The 17965-nt window shown below is 50.0% G+C and overlaps 1 protein-coding gene across 11 annotated transcripts in view; it reads left to right on the top strand.

The window, feature by feature from the left end:
* TXNRD3 (thioredoxin reductase 3) overlaps positions 1 to 17965 on the top strand; it is a 40967-nt gene that overhangs the window by 22216 nt on the left and 786 nt on the right. For 5 of the 11 annotated variants that reach the window (XM_027098465.1, XM_027098463.1, XM_027098470.1 and 2 more), the window contains 7 exons: positions 370 to 595; positions 1200 to 1292; positions 6856 to 6932; positions 7622 to 7778; positions 11024 to 11131; positions 15231 to 15326; positions 17752 to 17886. In XM_027098465.1, coding sequence (XP_026954266.1) covers positions 370 to 595; positions 1200 to 1292; positions 6856 to 6932; positions 7622 to 7778; positions 11024 to 11131; positions 15231 to 15326; positions 17752 to 17886 — 892 coding nt within the window. Of the gene's footprint in view, positions 1 to 369; positions 596 to 1199; positions 1293 to 6855; positions 6933 to 7621; positions 7779 to 11023; positions 13418 to 15230; positions 15335 to 17751; positions 17887 to 17965 lie in introns of those variants that run through there. The other 6 variants (XR_003431094.1, XM_027098468.1, XM_027098466.1 and 3 more) reach the window with 6 other exon arrangements.

Below are 17965 nucleotides of genomic sequence, written 5' to 3'. Positions count from 1 at the left end.
TGGACGGTTGTAGCAGGACATATGACCTTGACATATAAAGCTGGACAATGAACTTCAAACTTTTTTGAGCAGGTGCACTTTAACAAATACGTTTTTCACTGTGTGGTTGCTCCGGTGAACACACAACACACACTCCAGACAAAGCCGTGTTTCTTCGTATTACATAGAATGTGGTCTAATATCCTCTATTCCATTTTATTATTTACAAAATCTTGGCCTGTGACCCACTAGTTTGATTTTGAGACACTGGGCTGGACATCCCCCTCCACAGTGGACGCGCATTCCACAGGCTGTCTGTCCCCTTCAGCGCCTGTTCGTTCCGGCCCCGCATGGTACCATCCCGCCCGGAAACCCCTCCTCTCTTCGCAGCGATGACCTCTTCTCTCTGCCCTACTGCCCGGGCGCGACCCTGGTGGTGGGCGCATCCTCCGTGGCGCTGGAGTGCGCAGGCTTCCTGGCCGGCCTGGGCCTGGAGGTCACGGTCATGGTGCGCTCGCAGCTCCTGCGGGGCTTCGACCAGGAGATGGCCGAGAAGGTGGCTGCCTCCATGCAGCAGCTCGGCGTCCGATTCCTGCGCAAGTTCGTGCCCGTGGAGGTGAGTTCCCAGCACCTGCCAGCCTTCGCTGTCGCCTCGCCCTCCCCGCTCCCGCGCTTTCCTGTTGCCCTCGTTAGCTCTGCTCGCCAGGGACCCTGAAGATGGTGCTCCCACCCTGGTCTCGGCGCCCGGCCGCCCCTCCCCCTCCTCCCCTTCCCCCTCACTGTCCCTGCCCCGGCCGCACGTCCCGTCTCAGTGCTGAGGCCTCTGTTCAGGCATCCTCCCCAGCTCCGCACCCATTTATGCAGCCGCCTGCTGGGCATCTCCACTCGAACTCCTCTCAAGCATTTTGAATCTAACAAGACGAGATAAAGCTCTTGATTTCCCCGCCGAATGTACGCCCTGCTGTGTTTCCGGCCTGTCTCAGTGCTCGGGAAGTGGTCCCCTGGAACACGCCATTTGTTAAGCCAGTGCCTGGAAAGCATCCCTCCATGGCTCCCCTTCTGTTGTCTCCAACTAACCCAGCAACTTATCTCTCCCTCCACGTTGTCCCTTGGGACAGCCCTCTTTTCTCTGTCCAAACACCTAAACACACACGCACCCTGTGGTCCACCTATTTTCTGTCACCTGCAGAGATAACCCTTGCACTGTTCCTCCTCACCAGGTTCAGCAGTTGGAGAAGGGGTCACCCGGGAAGCTGAAGGTCGTGGCTAAATCTGCGGAAGGGACAGAGATGATTGAGGGCCTTTACAACACGGTGAGCTGCTGTCACGTGAGCAGTGGGCGGATGAACACGCTCATAAGTTAGTGCAGATGAAACTCAGGGGAAAATCATACCAGCGTCAACTCTTTTCTTGATTCTTCGTGAGCGTCTGATACGTATGGAAGGTGGTTGTGCTGCTGACATTTGATAGTTTTCAGTGGTACAGGAAGCATACGATGGTAACATACGTGTGTGTGTGACTATGCAGAGAACAAAGTCTGGAAGCAGGTATACCTGCTTTTAGTGCTTACTTCTGGGGAATTAGATGTCTTATACATTTCTGCATTTGAATATTTTTGCAATAAACATTGAATATACTTTATAATCCAAACAACAATAAAGGTATTTTCAAAAACAAACAGTGTAGAATCTCCAGACAGTGTGACTAGTCCCTGGACTTTGGGTGGCAACGATTCTAATTTAAACTGATGATATTTAGAGACCATTTCTTTTGTAAACTGTAGTTTATACCTTTAACATAAACTGTACACTTATGTTTTACACACTCTTATAACATGATTCTTTTCCATTAAAAGTAGATAACGTGGAGAGGCTCACCAAAGCCAAAAATATGTAAAACAAAAACAAAAGTAAAAATCAGCCTCTGTTCAGATTTTGATTAGGATTGCGGTGGATGCGTAACCAGTGGGAAACACTGGACTTCTTTGCAGTGTCCATTCTCCCAGTCCATGAACATGGTATATCTGTCCTTTGACTTAAGCCATATGTCATAGTTCCCAGCAAATTAGTACATTTCTCTGTAGACATCAAGAAGGTCTTCTGTTAGATTTATTGCTAGGTACTTACATATTTCTGTATAGTTACAAATGATGCTTTATGAAAAAAATGTCATTGTCTTTCACTGTTTGTTGCTGATATATAGAAATGCTGCTGATTTGTGTGATTTGAGTTAGTATTCAGTAAGCTTGCTAAAGTCATATTTGGTCATGTATCCTTAGATTATGTGGGGTCTTCTTTGTACATGTTCATATCAAGGGTTTTGCTTCCTCCTTTCGACTGTTTCCCTTTCCTCCTTTTTCTTGCACAAGGGCACCAGCCATGGCCTCCAGTGCAGTGTTAACAAGAAATGCAGAGCCAGGTGCTCCTGTCTGTTCTCAGGGTCGGAAGGAAGGCTTTCACTGTTTCATGGTTATAGAGTAAGGTGTTCCATAGGGTTTGGGTAGATATTCTTAATCACGCTAAAGAAATCATTTTCTATTTCTCGTTTGCTCAGTGGTTTCATTTGTTATTTGGGTTTTGTTTGTTTGTTTGTTTTAAAAGTCAGGAGTGGATATTCAGCGGTAAGGTTGTTTCTTTTGTAGCTGTTAATGATTTTTTTTTCTTTAATCTGGTAGTGTGTTGAATTACATTGGTTTTCTAATGTTCAGTCAACTTTGTATTCCTGATAAACCCAACTTGGTAATGGTCCTTTTTATATATTGTTGGATTTGGTTATTTAGAATTTTTGCATCTATATTCAAGAATTGTATTGGCTTATAATTTTCCTTTCATGTACTGAACTTTTCAGATTTTGGTATCAAAGTTATTCTAGCTCATGAAAGAAGTTTGGAATATGTTCCTTCTTTTTCTGTTCTCTGGAAGCATTTAGTAATATTAGAATTAGTTCTTTGTATGTTTGATAGAATTCACTGATGCAACCACCAGGGCCTAGAATGTTCAGTGAAGATATATTCAATTTTCTTTAACAGTCAATGGACCTTTTAAAGCTTTCTACTTTTTTCTATATCAACTTTTGATTTGTTATATTTTCTCAGAATTAGTCTGTTTCATCTAAGTTATCAAATGTATTGGTATAAAGTTGTGCAAAATATCTAAAATTGTGAATTGTTTATTTTTGTAATGATGTATCATTTACATGTAGTGATATACACAGTTCAGTGGGCTTTGACAAGTGTACATGTTTCTGTAATGCACACCCCTTTGAGAATCACAGAGCATTTCTGTGGAGTCGGAGAGCTGTCTTGCGCCCCTTCCCAGTACCTTACCCCAAGCAACCCTGATCTGGTTCTGTCACCAGAGACCAGCTGTTCCTATTTCGATGTCACGACGTGGAGCCCTGTGGTACGTGCTCCTCGGGATCTGACTCGGGAGCCATCCGTGTGGCGTGTATCAGTGGCTGGCTCTTTTCACCGTATGAACTGTCTGAATGTACCACAGGTCACTTTCCTGTGGAGGGATGCCAGGCTGTTTGCAGCTGGGTTCTTGTGACGAAAACTCTGTGAAGGTTCTTGCGTGAGGCCTTCTGTGGACACATGCTTTCCTTTCTTGTGGGTAAATACCTAGCAGTGAAATTGCTTGGTCATTGGGGACTTCCTGTGTTTAACTTTTGGCGAAACTGCCAGACAGCTTCCAAATGATTGTCTCAATCTATATTCCCACCAAGGATGCATGAGTTGTGGTTGTCCTGTAGCCTCACCAACATTTGGGGTTGTCGACTTTTTTGTTTAAGCCGCTCCAGTGCGTGTGTAGTGGAATCTTGTTATAGGTTTAACTTGCATCTTCCTAGTGACTACAGTGATGTTTGGCAACTTCTCATGTGTTTTCTGGCCATTTAAATATTTTCCCTTATCAAGTGTCTGTTTGAGTCTTTGGCGCATTTTTGGTTGGGTTATTGAATTTTATTTGGAATTGCAGGAGTTCTGTGTGTGTTGTGGGTACATTCCTTTTTCAGATGTGTGTGTGTGAATATTTCTTCCCATCTAGTTGTCCATTTAGTTTTTTATGGCATCTTTTGATGAGCAATAGTTTTAAATTTTTGCTGAAGTTCAATTCATCAGATTTTTGTTTTATGATTAAAGTTCTCTGCGTGCTCTACCCAGAGGTTGTGAAGGTATTCTACATTTTCTTCCTGAAGCTTTATAGCTTTATCTTTTATGTGTAAGCCTGTAATTCATCTTGAACCAATTTTTGTTTACAGTGTGAGGTAGGAATTGAGGTTCTTTTTCTTCCATGTTGATACCCAGAGCCATCTGTGAAAAGACTTCTCTTTGTCCACTGAATTGCTTTGGTGCCTTTGTGATCATGTGATGTTTAACTGTGGGTCTGTTTCTGTCCTCTCTGACCGGTTTTGGTCATTGAAGCTTTATAGTAAGTATTAGACCAGGGAGGGTAGGCTCTCTAACTTTGCATAGGGCCTTTCCATATGAAATTTTTTTATTGAAGTATAACTGATTTACAATGTTGTGTTAGTTTCAGGTGTACAGCAAAGTGATTCAGATATATATGTGTGTGTGTGTGTGTGTGTATGTTCTTTTTCAGATGTTTTTCCAATTATAGGTAATACAATATACTGAATACAGTTCCCTGTGCTATACAGTAGGTCCTTGTTGATTATCTACTTTATACATAGTAGTGTGTACCTGTTAATCCCAAACTCCTAATTTATCCCTCCCCACCTTTTCCCCTTTGGTAACCATAAGTTTGTTTTCTATGTCTGTGAGTCTGCTTCTGTTTTGTGAGTAAGTTCGTTTGTATCATTTTTTTAGATTCCACATATAAATGATATCATATGATACTTGTCTTTGACTTACTTCACTTAGTATGAAAATCTCTAGGTCCATCCATGTTTCCAATTTGTTAAAAAAAAAAAAAAAAAGTCCTGCTGGGATTTTGATTGAGATTGTATTGCTTATGTAGATGAATTTGGGAGAACTGACATCTTAACGACATTGATTTTTCCAGTACACGAACCTCATACATCTTTCCATTTATTTGCGAGTTCTTTAGTTTCTCTCAGCAGCTTTTTGTCATTTTGCTGTAGAGGTCTTTCATGTATTTTGTCAAATTTATCTCTAAGTATTTCGTATTTTTAAGCTGTTGTAAATGGTATTTTAAACTTTAAATTTTCAGTGGTTAGTACGTAGTACATAGAAATACAAATGATTTTTGTATATTGACCTCCTTAGGATTTGTTCTGCATAAAACACCAGTTTTGTTTCTTCTTTCCAATCTGTGTGCTTTTATTTCTTTTTCTTGCCTTGTTACACTGATTAAGACATCCACGACAGTGTTGAATGGAAATTGTGAGCGTCCCCCATCTCAGCAGTGAGGCCGTCTTTCATCACAGCTGGGATGTGAGCTCTCGGGTTTTTGCAGATGCCTTTTATCAGGCTGGGGAAGTGTTCTTTTATTCTGAGTGTGCTGAGGATTTTATTAAAATCCTCGACGGGTGTTCAGTTTTGTCAAATGCTGTCCCCACATCTATTGGGATGACTACGTTGTTTTCTCCTTTATTCTGTTAATATGGGGAATTACACTGATTGATTTTTGGGACAAAGCCCACTGTTTTTATGTTGCTCTATTTTACTTGCTGGCATCTGTTAAGGATTTTGCATTTATGTTCCTGAGGACTGTTGGCTTCTAATTTTCTTTTATTTTCCTGCCCTTGTTTGATTCTGTGTCAGATGATTGTGCCGGCCTTCTACAAAGGACTTGGGACGTGGTCCCTCTTCTGTGTCCCGGAGAGTTTGTGTATCATTAATGTTATTTCTTTTTTTAAAAAAAATTATTGATTTATTTTATTTATTTTTGGCTGCATTGGGTCTTCGTTGCTGCACGTGGACTTTCTCTAGTTGCAGCGAGTGGGGGCTACTCTTCGTTGCGGTGTGCGGGCTTCTCATTGCAGTGACTTCTCTTGTTGCGGAGCACGGGCTCTAGGCGTGCGGGCTTCAGCAGTTGTGTCACGTGGGCTCAGTAGTTGTGGCTCGTGGACTCTAGAGCTCAGGTTCAGAAGTTGTGGTGCACGGGCTCAGTTGCCCTGTGGCACGTGGGATCTTCCTGAAGCAGGGCTCAAACCCGTGTCCCCTGCATTGGCAGGCGGCTTCTCAACCACTGCGCCACCAGGGAAGTCCTTAGTGTTATTTCTTAAGTGTTCCATAGACTCTACCAATGAAGTCACGTGGGTCTGGAGTTAATTTATGGGAAGTTTATACATCATGGATTCAGTTTCTGTAGTGAGTATAGCGTTCCTTAGTCTGCTAGGGCTGCCATAACAAAGTGCCACTAGGTGGGGTTTGTCTCGCCTCTGGAGACCAGACCCCTGAGATCGAAGTGTGAGTAGACTGGTCTCCTCTGAGGCCTGTCTCCTGGGCGTGTAGACGGCCGGCTTCTCCGTGTGTCCTCACGTGATCACCCCTCAGTTTTTGTTGTGTGTGTCCCCAAAAACCTCTTCTTATATAAGGATGCACGTCAGACTGGGTTTAGGCCACCCTAATGGCCTTGTTTTACCTTAATCACCTCTGCAAAGGCCCCATCTCCAAATACAGTCACATTCTGAGGTTCTGGGGTTAGGGCTGCAACATGAATTTGGGGAAGGGGCACAGTGCAGCCCATGACGTAGGGTTACTCAGACTTGTATGGGTGCAAGTTTGGGAAATTCTGTCCTTCAAGGACTCTATTTCATCTAAACTGTCAAAGTCATTGGCATAGGGCGCTCATAATACCCCGTCCCTGCCCTTTGAACGTCTGAGGCCATAGCGAGGCTCCCCCTGTCACCCCCGTTACTGACCGTTTGCTTTTGCTCTCTCTCTAAATGTAGGTTTTGTTAGCAATTGGTCGTGACTCCCGTACGAAGAACATCGGGCTGGAGAAGATTGGTGTCAAAGTCAATGAGAAGTGAGTCCCGGGTGTCACCACCCGGCGCTGCACGGGGCGAGTCCCGGCGCTGCACGGGGCGAGTCCCTGCGCTGCACGGGGCATGACCCGGCGCTGCACGGGGCAAGTCCCGGCGCTGCACGGGGCGAGTCCCGGCGCTGCACGGGGCGAGTCCCGGCGCTGCACGGGGCGCGGTGTTTCTACGCATCAGCTCATGGAGACTCTTATCTAATTACTAACATGCAAAGTCTCGATGCTTTAAATTTCCTTTATAAGTACTGTGCCAGCTCTGTATTATCAATTTTTTCATTAATTAATTGATAACTCTTCATGTTTTCCTTAAATATCTCATGCGTTAAACAGTTATTTGAAAACAATTGTGGGAATGTATTCACCTACTTTCTGTGATTTAGAATGAATTTGTATGTCCTTGATCAGGCACAGAGAAAAACTTCAAAGCTATGGGTTTGACTCTGGGGGAATCTAGAGATACTTTGGCACCCAGAAAGTGGGCCTGGGTTTTCAGACAGAAGGGTGTTTCTTCAGGAGCCGGAGGTGCCCCAGTTGTCTGAGCCTGCAGACGCTTGATGACACAGTTGCCTGAGCGGTTAGCGGGGTCTTTCTCTCTGAATCAGCCTTTCCCTGGACAGGCGTTCGTGTCCAGCAGTGCAGCGTCGTCGTAATATCTTTTTTCTTTCCAAACATAACAGGACTGGCAAAATCCCAGTGAACGACGTGGAGCAGAGCAGCGTGCCCTATGTCTACGCCGTCGGGGACGTCGTGGAGGGTAAGCCTGAGCTCACGCCCGTCGCCGTGCAGGCGGGCAGGCTGCTGGCTCGAAGGCTTTTTGGGGGCCGTTTAGAAAAGGTAAGTTTCTTACTGCTGTTTCTGAGATAATGTCTAAAGCAAAATCCTGATTTGAGGGCAATCAGTACAGCTGGCGCCGTGTGCCTGTTTTGCCAGGGAAGCTTCCCCCTAAACCGTTTGCAGTTCTGTACCGTTTACTGGTGGTTTAAAATAAGTATCTTATGCGTATCTTAACGTGCAAGCCATCGTACTGGGTGACGTACGGGGGGCGCCCAGGTAGGGACGTCCTGTCTCCTGACTGGAGGGGTCTGGAAACAGGTCCCGGGTGGATGCTGCTCTGTCACCGGGTGGCAGGGCCCTGCGGCCCGGGGCGGACGGGGCCGGCCTCTGCGCCTGCCCAGCCTGTGGACCTGGTCTAGCCACCCTGCTCCTCCGGGCTCTGTTTCAGCCGACGCATGGCTGACGGTGCATCTGGCGCCCCCTGCAGTCTCCCCACCTCCTGCAGTCTCTGGTCACAGACGAGCCTCTTGCTCTGCGGGCTCTGTCTGCCGGGGCCGACGGCGGTCTCGGGAGCCCCCAGCCCTACGCGTCAGGAGAGCAGGGACCCGTGTGCTGCTGGCAGATGAGGGGCAGCGGGGGAGGTGGCCGGGCCGCATGGGGGCGGGCTCAGGGGGCCTGCTGTGCTGCCCCAGCCTCAGTGCAGAGAGAGGCCTGGCATGTGCTGGCAGAGCGGGGGTCCCGCAGCTGGGAGGGAGGAGTCTGGGAGCCAATCTGGTGTCAGATCATCAAGAATCTGGGAGGCTGCAGTGAGGAGCTTTTATGTCCCCCAGCGTTTCATTCAGAAAGGCGTCAGACTGCAGAAGGTCTGGTGCCAGTCACCCTGTGGACCTCCCACCCGACCGCGCAGGTGTTAATGCCCCCTGCCTGCATTTCCGAGTACGTGGATGTTCAGCACAAAGACTGTTCTGCTGCGCTTCTGGAAGTGAGTGGCAGGCGCTTTGCCCCCAGAAAACGCTTTCAGCAAGCGTCCCCTAAGAGCAAGGGTGCTCGCCTCCATAACCACAGCTGCATCTCCGCGCTGATGGAGTGCGTCACCCACGGGCACACGTGCGCGTCGCCCGGCACATCTGGCTTTTCAACCTCTTAGGTTTCTTTTAATTCGCTAGAGCCCCTGCCTCTATTTACCTGTTTCTTTGCTTTATTTCTCATGATGGTTTTTTTTTTTTTTTTTTTTCGCGGTACGTGGGCCTCTCACTGTTGTGGCCTCTCCCGTTGCGGAGCACAGGCTCTGGCCGTGCAGGCTCAGCGGCCATGGCTCACGGGCCCAGCCGCTCCGCGGCATGTGGGATCTTCCCAGATCGGGGCACGAACCCGTGTCCCCCGCGTCGGCAGGCGGACTCCCAACCACTGCGCCACCAGGGAAGCTGTCATGATGGGTTTTTTGACGGATCCAGGCTACTCTTCTTGCAGAGTGTCTCACGTCCTGGGTTTCTCTGATGCTTTGCCCGAGCTGGTTCAGGTGGGATGTTTGGGGCCCGGCTTCTTCATAAGGAACTCCGTGTGCTGTGTTTCACCACCAGGTGCCCAGCGAGGTCGTGTGTGGAGACCTCGTGGGCACACGGAGGCGTGGGTGGGTGCAGGTGACTGGGACCGTGGCCCTGCTGGCCTCGGCAGGGGCAGGGGTGTGAACAGATGGGGAGCTGTGCCCTCCCCAGGGCGTGAGCACCGGGCTCTAGGAAGCACAGCAGTTGCCTGAGGTCCTGAGAAGCGGATCCCAGGGACGATGGGCAGAGACGTGAGAAGACTGGGCAGCGCCGTGAGAAGACAGGGCAGCGCGTGTGCAGAGAGAGGTCAGAGGACCAGGGCGGAAGGAAGGCTGCAGGTGGGGTGAGGCACGGGCCCGCTCAGGTGGAGGTCGGAGTTGAAGGTGTGGGACGTGCTTTAGGTGAAAGGGGAAGCTGGGAGTTTCCTGTTGATTTTCCTCAGTTGATGTGAAGCAGGAGAAAAGCACCTGCTGAGAATGAGGCGCCCCCTGTAGGCCACGGGATGCAGGGTTGACGGCCAGACTGATGAGCAGCTGAGGACCTAGGAGAGGTCAGGAGCTGCTGCGTGCAGCCGTCTGCGCTTCTGTGGGTTTCTGTAGCCGTGCTGGGAAAAGAACAAATGCTTGGCTGGTCCGTGATTTGCAGGTCATGGAACACGACGTGTCGGGGCCGAAGGTGAGGGTCAGGCTGGCGCGCGGTGTCCATGTTGTCCACCGGGTGCAGGGACGCCCGGTGGTGTGTGATTGGCTTTTCTCTTGGGCCGCAAAGCAGCGCCTCGCTCAGGCCATCACATCGACGGGGTTTCTCATGAGGATCCCACAGTAATCTGGAGGGAGAACCAGGCTGTGGTGGGGCTGGGCTCGAGGCTGCTCTGGGCCCCGAAAGGGTGGGGTTCCTGGTTGGCTACCCCTCTGGCTGAGCATTTCTTCCTGTCCAGCCACCACCCAGGGGCTTCACCACTGGGGGCCTCTCCCTTCGCCTCTAGTTCATATCCTACAGAGGGAAGAATTGCATGGACGTGCAGCGCTGGGTCTTGCCCCTTGCCCCTTTTCCTCTTGCAGTGTGGGTAGCCGGTCGCTCCCTTTGGGTTGGAGTCTCCCCTGAGCTAGTCACCTGTGAGCTGTTGGCGGGGTGGGGGAAGTCGTGCGCTGGGCACTGCTGCCCTTGCGGAGCTGTGGGCGGGAAGCACAGTGACCTTCCTCTCTGGCTCTGCCCGCCCCCTTTCTCGGCCCCGCACACGCTTTCTCTCTGTGCGGTCAGTCTCCAGACAGGCGTGTGCCTGTGCTCACACTCGCGCCCCGGGATGCAGGGCTGCTGGGGACGGCGTGTGGGGCTCAGGGTCTGCAGCCTTCCCGTGATGTCCTCCTTTGCTCTGTCCCAGGCTGATAAGGGCCCTGAAGGGTCCCGTCTCCGGGCCCCGCGGTGTGGCGGCCCTCCACGCGCGTGGCCGTCGCCCCGGGGCGGGCTGGGCCGCTCACCCTGCCCTGCGCGGCTGAGTGGCTTCTCCGCTCATCCCTGCAGGGGCGCGGTCATGTGCACGGCTGCGGTGGCCCAGGTCCCGGTGCAATGGCAGCACGTGGTCCCTGCCCCGGAGTTGGGGCGCGCCCGTCTGCTCAGTGACTCGGTTCCCTGAAACGGTGGCAGTGAGGGTCACCTGCACGGGACCGTGCTTGTTGATCTTCCTCTTACAAATGTCGTCGTATGGATTTTCCCTGTAAGAAGCACCACAAAATAAAAGACCGTGGCTGGTTTGTCTTGCAGTGTGACTATATCAATGCCCCCACCGTGGTGTTCACGCCCCTGGAGTACGGCTGCTGCGGGTACGCGGAGGAGAAAGCCGTGGAAGTGTACCGGAAGGAGAATCTGGAAGTAAGGTGGTGTGACTGTGGCATGTTCAGACCTTCTCTTTTAATCCACGGTTTGTCTTCAGCCACTTTTTATTTTGTAGTTTTGCGAGTTACCGTAATGGTTGTATTGTAGGAAATTGTATTCCTACTTCAGGAAAATTGGAAATTAAATAACGTAAACCCCGTCTGTAGCGAACTGTAATAATCACACAGCTGGGGAAAGAAGGACACGCTGCGTGCATCAGGGCTCCGAGCTGCAACAGGCGTCTGCCTGAGGAAGCTGACGGGAGGGTCGCCGTGCGACCTTCGGGGGCGCGGGAGCGTCCGAGGCCTTGGGCAGGGGTGGGAGCCAGGAGCTGGGAGACGCGTCAGCTCCTCTCCCTGGTGGGGGTTTGTGCGTGTGTGCGGGCAGTGCTGTCCCTGGAGGAACAGAAATGCACGTAGCGGCAGAATGCGGCCCTTCCCTGCTCCGAGTTCACCCATAGTTCTGGCCTTTGGAGGAGCTGACTGACTCACTGTTGTTCGTCTCAGTTACAAATTATGAGGGACGTCCGCTGGTCCGGGCTGGGTGTGCCGTCCACCCCCTCCCGCTTGGCGTGACGGGAGCCAGACACAGGCAGGACCTGGTCCGGGACCCTCCGCCACCCGCGGGCTCAGAGGAGGGGCAGGTCCGGGGCTGTCGGCCTGCTGGGGGCTCCTCAGACGCCCCGAAGGTGCTCTCGCCTCCCCTCCACCCCTGCCCGTCTGGTCCTAACTGCCTCGTAAGCAGGAGGGGCGGGGAGGTGAAAAGGGTCAGAGGTTTAGGACCACTCGATGTTTGAAGGCAGTGAGTTGAAGTCGCAGGCCCTCCCCTGGCTGCGGGAATCCTCCGAAGCACAGGCTGAGGCTCCCGTGCCTAATGGCCGAGTGACTTCCTGAGACTCGCTTTTACGTTTCCGGGCTGGGGGACCAGGATGATGACAGACGCTGCTATTTTAGGTGGTGTTTTCGATGGGAAATTCCCATTTTAGAGGACTTTATTTGATCAGTGTTTATAATTCACTTCTGGTAATAATGAACCACCCATTTGCAGTGGTGAACTTTTACCTGGGTCTTGGAAAAGTGATGGTAACAATTATGGATTTAACACTTAGTTCTAAAACTTTCTGAAATCAATGAGCAATTAAGCTCGGCAGGCACGTGAGAGGAAGGATGCAGGAGGCTGTACCCCAGATAAAGGGATGTCTCTGTAGGAAGGGTTCCCAGGTTTGTGGGGTTACTTTAAGGTCTCTTTCCTAAGGCTCACTGCAGATCAACTCACCTAGTCTGTACATCTATTTATTGCATTTTACAGGACTGAAAATTTGATCTATTAGTATTTTTTTAATATTCCAACTATAAAGAGGAATGAGGAAGCCTCTCATAAACACACATATAGTTTCTTTTAAATGAGGAAATTAGGTGAAAAGCAGATGAGGGTAGAAACAATAAGACAGCGTAAGAAGAAAGATTAATTGGTTCACAGAATTCATGCCGTGAAGTCCGGGGCACTCTCATGTCTCTGATAATGCACTTGTATGCAGAGTATCTGAAGAACTCTTACAACTCAACAATAAAAAAAAACCCCAAATGACCCAGTTTTTTAAAGGGCAAAGAATCTGAATAGATGTTTCTCCAAAGAACATACACAAATGGCCAATAAGCACATGAAAAAGTTCTCAGTATCATTAATCGTCAGGGAAACGTACCTCCAGACCTTAGTGAGATACCACAGGGATGACCTGTAAAAACGTTCACTGTTTCTGTGGGGTCTTTTCACCTTCTTGACGGTGCCCTTTGAAGCACGAAAATCTTTCATTCTGATGAAGTCCAGTTTGTCTTTTTTGTTTTCTGTTGCCAGCCACATGGACTTTGATGTCACTTTTGATAAATCAGTGCCTAATCCAAAGTCGTGAAGGTTGATGCCTATGTTTTTTCTTCTAAGAGTTTTACAGTTTTCAGCTCTTACGTGTGGGTCTGTGGTCCATTCGGAGTTATTTTTTGCACACGTGTGAGGTAGGGTCCGACTTCCTTCTTTTGCATGTGGATGCCCATGTCTCTGGGAACAGCTCCTTCCTAGTAGAGGAAACACCGCCAGTGATCCAGCTGCACATTTGAGTATAATTGGGAGAGTGGGGATGAGAGTGCAGGGGCCAGGGAAGAACGGCTTAAATCCTCCTCAACAGGGCGAGTCAGTAAGTGCAGCCGAGCACGGAGAGTCGCGTGAGAGCAGCGTGAGCGTGTTGTGCAGAAGCACGGGGGCGACCGACCGCGCGCGCAGGACGTGCAGGTGGCTGTGCTGACTGATTAAAGGGGGCCCCGGGGCGGCCCAGGCGGCTGGGTTCATCACAGAGCTTGGAAAATCCGCAGATAGTGAGCATAATTTGATTAAGAGATTAAAACTTTTAAGAAAGACAATCATGGGAGATTCTCTGTTTGTTTTGGCCTCTTGCCACGCGGCGTGGGGGATCTCAGTTCCCCGACCACGATCGAATCTGCGCCCTCAGCAGTGAAAGCACCTGGTCCCTGCACCGCCAGGGAATTCCCAGGGGTGATTCTGAATGAGGAGAGTACTGGGGGGAGACCAGTCCTGTCAGAGACTGAAATGTATCCTCTAACTACACTAATTAGACTTGCGCCGGAGTGGCACGCAGGTGGGCAGAAAGATTAGTGGGACAGAATGTGGAGCCCAGATTGATTCAAGTGCTTAGAAGAGTTAACGTGTGGTAAAGGTGGTATTTTAAATCTGTGGGAAAGGGCATTCATTTAAGGGTGCTGGAGTCTAAGGGGACAGCCTTCAGGGAAAATATGAAGCTGGGTCCACACTTCACACCCACTTTGAACCAGAAGGATCAGAAACTTAAATAAAGTAAAATCTTGCAAGTACTAGGAGGAAAAACACACCTCACACACACGAGGAAAGGAGCGGGAGGGTGTGGGAAGAGGTGTGGGTGCAGGGGCTCAGGGCGCATCAAAGCCAGGAGCCTGCAGTTGCAGCAATCCTGTTTAAAACCTGGGAGTTTGCACCATTTCTTTTCTTAGCCTTAGGGGTGTATTTTAGGAATACTGTCTTGAGATGAAGAAGCATTTATCTTCTGTTCCTAATAGCCACAGAGATTGACAAGTTTGTATTAAACTATGAGGAAGAGTTTATTTCTCTTCGGTTAAATACACATTAAACCTAATGTTTTTTGTTACACGTAGCTGTGAACTATGATGTGTTTTAAATAAAATGTCATTTGAACTACGTATGCATTAACCACTGATACTTCCTTAACTTTTAAAATGGTTATTTCTGGACAGTGGGATTTTTTTCCCCACTTCCTTTGTAATTCTCTGCCCTGTGTTATTCTTTTAATAACCTTGTATCATTGTTATAAAAACAGTAAAGACAGTATTCCAACTGTAAAATACATCATCCTGTTAAAGAACAGAGAGCCAGTACTTCTGTCCCTCCACTGCAGGGGATAGTTGAGAACACACTCCATCCTGGCAGCGCACACACATCCACCGCCTTCTGTGTGGAGTGATTAGGCGGAGGGCCACCGGGACGTGTAGCTGCCCCGAGGGGATGAGGGGATGGACGGACGCTGTGTGGTCCGTCCCTGAGGCCTGAGCAGGTTGGGAGCCTTCGAGGTACCCTGGGCTCTGGTGGAGGGGGGCCTTCAGGTGGCGGGGGCAGTGTTCCTCATACCGTGGGTGGCTGGACTGTCTTGTGGCTTCTGCTTCTCCTAGATTTGGTTTGAATGTGACCCTCACAGGAGGCGTGTGAACCGATGCAGGGCAGGACCCAAGGCTTTCTTTACTGTCTCAGCCCCACAGGGCCTGGAGCGTTGGCTGCTTGGAGAGTAGCCCTCTAGGTGCTTGAGAAGTGAAGTTAGTTAACGGGAGATGTTCTGGGACGGACGGCAGAGCAAAGCAAAGGTCACACACTCTGCAGCTGACAGTTAGGAGCTCGCCCAGGTGCTCCCGTCAGATTCATAAGCTGGGATCATGCAAGTTTAAACTTCTGAGAGCTGGTACAGGAATTGTCGTCTTTGTATAAGGAGGAGCCTGTCAAGCGGCGGTCTCCATGGACACCGACCTTGGCCTCTCTCTTGCAGGTCTACCACACTTTGTTCTGGCCTCTCGAGTGGACAGTGGCCTGCAGAGACAGCAACACCTGTTACGCGAAGATTATCTGCAGCAAATTCGACAATGTACGTCATACGGTTGGAAGCAGGAATGTTCTAATTGTAAAACAAATCTTTTATTCTAGTATTTGGGTTTTTATAATCTCTTTAACGATAGCTCTAAGGGCCAGGTGGAAATCCTTGAAACTGTTACCCAGGCACTGTGTTTGAAGAGTGACAGTTGGGCAGTGACTTACCTTTTCAAAGTCATCGGAATGTGTCACTCCAGAGCCGTCTAACTTGGCAGTTTAGAACCACACGATCTGTGACAATTCGGGTCATCAGTGATGGAATGTGGAGTATGTTTGTGTACATTTGGAAGTACAGGCATACCTCGAAGGTATCGTGCTTAGGTTCCAGACCACTGCAATAAATCGGGTTTTGCGTAACATGAGCCGCAAGATTCTTTGGTTTCCCAGTGCTCATGAAGGTTATGTTTACACTGTACGGTAGTCTATTACGTGTGCAGTCGCGTTATGTCTAAAAAGACAATGTACGACCTTAATTTAAAGATATGCTAAAAAACCCCGACCGTCACCTGCGCGTCAGCCAGTTGTAGCCCTGCTGCTGGCGCAGGGTCCCGCCTCCGGTGCTGCCGGCCGCTGACTGATCAGGATGGAGGCTGCTGAGGCTGGGATGGCTGCGGCCATTTCTGAGAACAAAGCCAGCATGAAGTTCGCTGCACTGATGGCCTCTTCCTTTCATGAATGATTTCCCTGGAGCAGCAGTGCTGCTTGGCAGTATTTTACCCACAGAACTTCCTTCAAAACTGGAGTCAATCCTCTCAACCCCGCAGCTCCTTTATCAACGAAGTTTGTGTCACATCCTAAGGCCTTTGCTGTCGTTTCAAGTATCTTCACAGCCTCTTCACCAGGAGTAGATTCCGGGTTAAGAAACCACTCTCTTTGCTCATCCATAAGAAGCGGGCCCTCATCTGTTCCCAAGTTTCATCGCAAGATGGCAGCAATTCAGTCCCATCTTCAGGCTCCACTTCTAGTTCTGGTTCCCCTGCTGTTCCCACCACGTCTGCAGTCCTTCCTCCGTGAAGTCTCGAACCCCTCAAAGTCATCCAGGAGGGCTGGAATCAGCTTCTTCCAAATTCCTCTTCATTTGGATATTCTGACCTCTTCCCATGAATCACAAGTGTTCTCTCTTTTTTTTTCTCTTAATTTTTATTGGCCACGCCATGCGCGTGAGGCACGTGGGATCTTAGTTCCCCGACCAGGGATCGAACCCGCGCCCCCTGCACTGGAAGCACGCAGTCCTAACCACCGGACCGCCAGGGAAGTCCCGCAAATGTTCTTAATGGCATCTAGAATGGTGAATCCTTTCCAGAAGGTTTTCAATTTACTTTGCCCAAATCCATCAGAGGAAGCACTGTCTACGGCAGCTACAACCTAACAAAGTGTATTTCTTAAGACTTGAAAATCCAAATTACTTCTTGATCTATGGGCTGCAGAAAGGATGTTGTGTTGTCAGGCATGAAAACAACATTAATCCCATTGTCCATCTCCATCAGAGCTCTTGGGTGACCAGGTGCGTTGCCAGTGAGCAGTGACCTACTGCCCCTTTCTTGTACTTTTGTCCAAATTTCCATTTCTGGAGTGTCACCCCACCACTCACTGTCTTCCTGGAGCGATGCTGAAAATCACGGACAGGCTTCCATCTCTCAGAAGCTCCTCACTTTCATTAATAAGTGGCTTCCCCCTCTCTGGGCCGCGCCTTCTCCCACTTTGCTGCACGTGCACCCCTCAGAGGTTCCCGTCCACGGCCCCCTGGATGCGCAGCTCACGGGGTATCCGTTTGCCCACCTGCCACGGGAGCCCAGAGAGTGGGGGGCACAGAGTCCTGCCGCCTGTCATGCCCTCTCTCTTCACCTTGTGCACTTTAACCCTGAAGCTCTGGATGAAGAAAAGTGATGAGAAAACACGGACAGAGGAAGCATGAGCGCTGGGAGTGCGCGGGGACGAACCCGCGTCCGCCGGGGCTGCATGCGCGCAGGGACGAGAGCCGCGCGTCCTTACGGCTCGCGGTCCCTGGGGTGGGGTGTCTGCCGAGCCGACTCGGAGCCGGGCAGCCTGCGTCCTGGGCTGGGAGGAGCGCCGGCTGCCTCCGAACTTAGCCTTATCCAGCACCGGCCGTTAGTCGGGGTTTGTCGTGTTGTCATTTAGCGCGCTCTCAGTGTAACGCGGAAACGTCCATCGTACTGACAGACTCCTTCGCGCAGCAGGTAAACTGCCCGTTCCGGCGAATCTGAGCGCGTGTTCACACGGGATGTGCATTTACTGGATCACCCAGCAGATTCTTGCAGGGCACGGTTTCACGGTGCTGTTCTCTGCTCAGTTCAGCATTAGAGGTGCTTTTCTCTGGGAGTTGCTGTCAGTTTCAACGGTGAACTTGGGATGACAAGATCCCTCTTCAGGTCCTTAACCTACTGGCTTCCCTTTGGAAGGATCGGGTGATAGGATTTCACGTCCTTGGACCGAAGGCCGGTGAGATCACCCAAGGATTTGCAGCCGCCATGAAATGTGGGCTCACGAAGCAGCTGCTGGACGACACCATTGGGATCCACCCCACATGTGCACAGGTACGGACACGGGAGCTTGTAGATGTGGACTCGGTGTGGTTTGGAAAGCTGTGATGAAGCATGTTGTCAGTAGGCAAAT

Source organism: Aethalodelphis obliquidens, unplaced genomic scaffold, assembly GCF_003676395.1.
Source record: "Aethalodelphis obliquidens isolate GAN/ISIS:26980383/991018 unplaced genomic scaffold, ASM367639v1 scaffold123, whole genome shotgun sequence".
In the NCBI taxonomy this organism is placed as follows: Eukaryota; Metazoa; Chordata; class Mammalia; order Artiodactyla; family Delphinidae; genus Aethalodelphis; species Aethalodelphis obliquidens.
The sequence above is the reverse complement of the archived record's forward strand: the minus strand, read 5'-3'. Positions and strand labels throughout refer to the sequence as shown.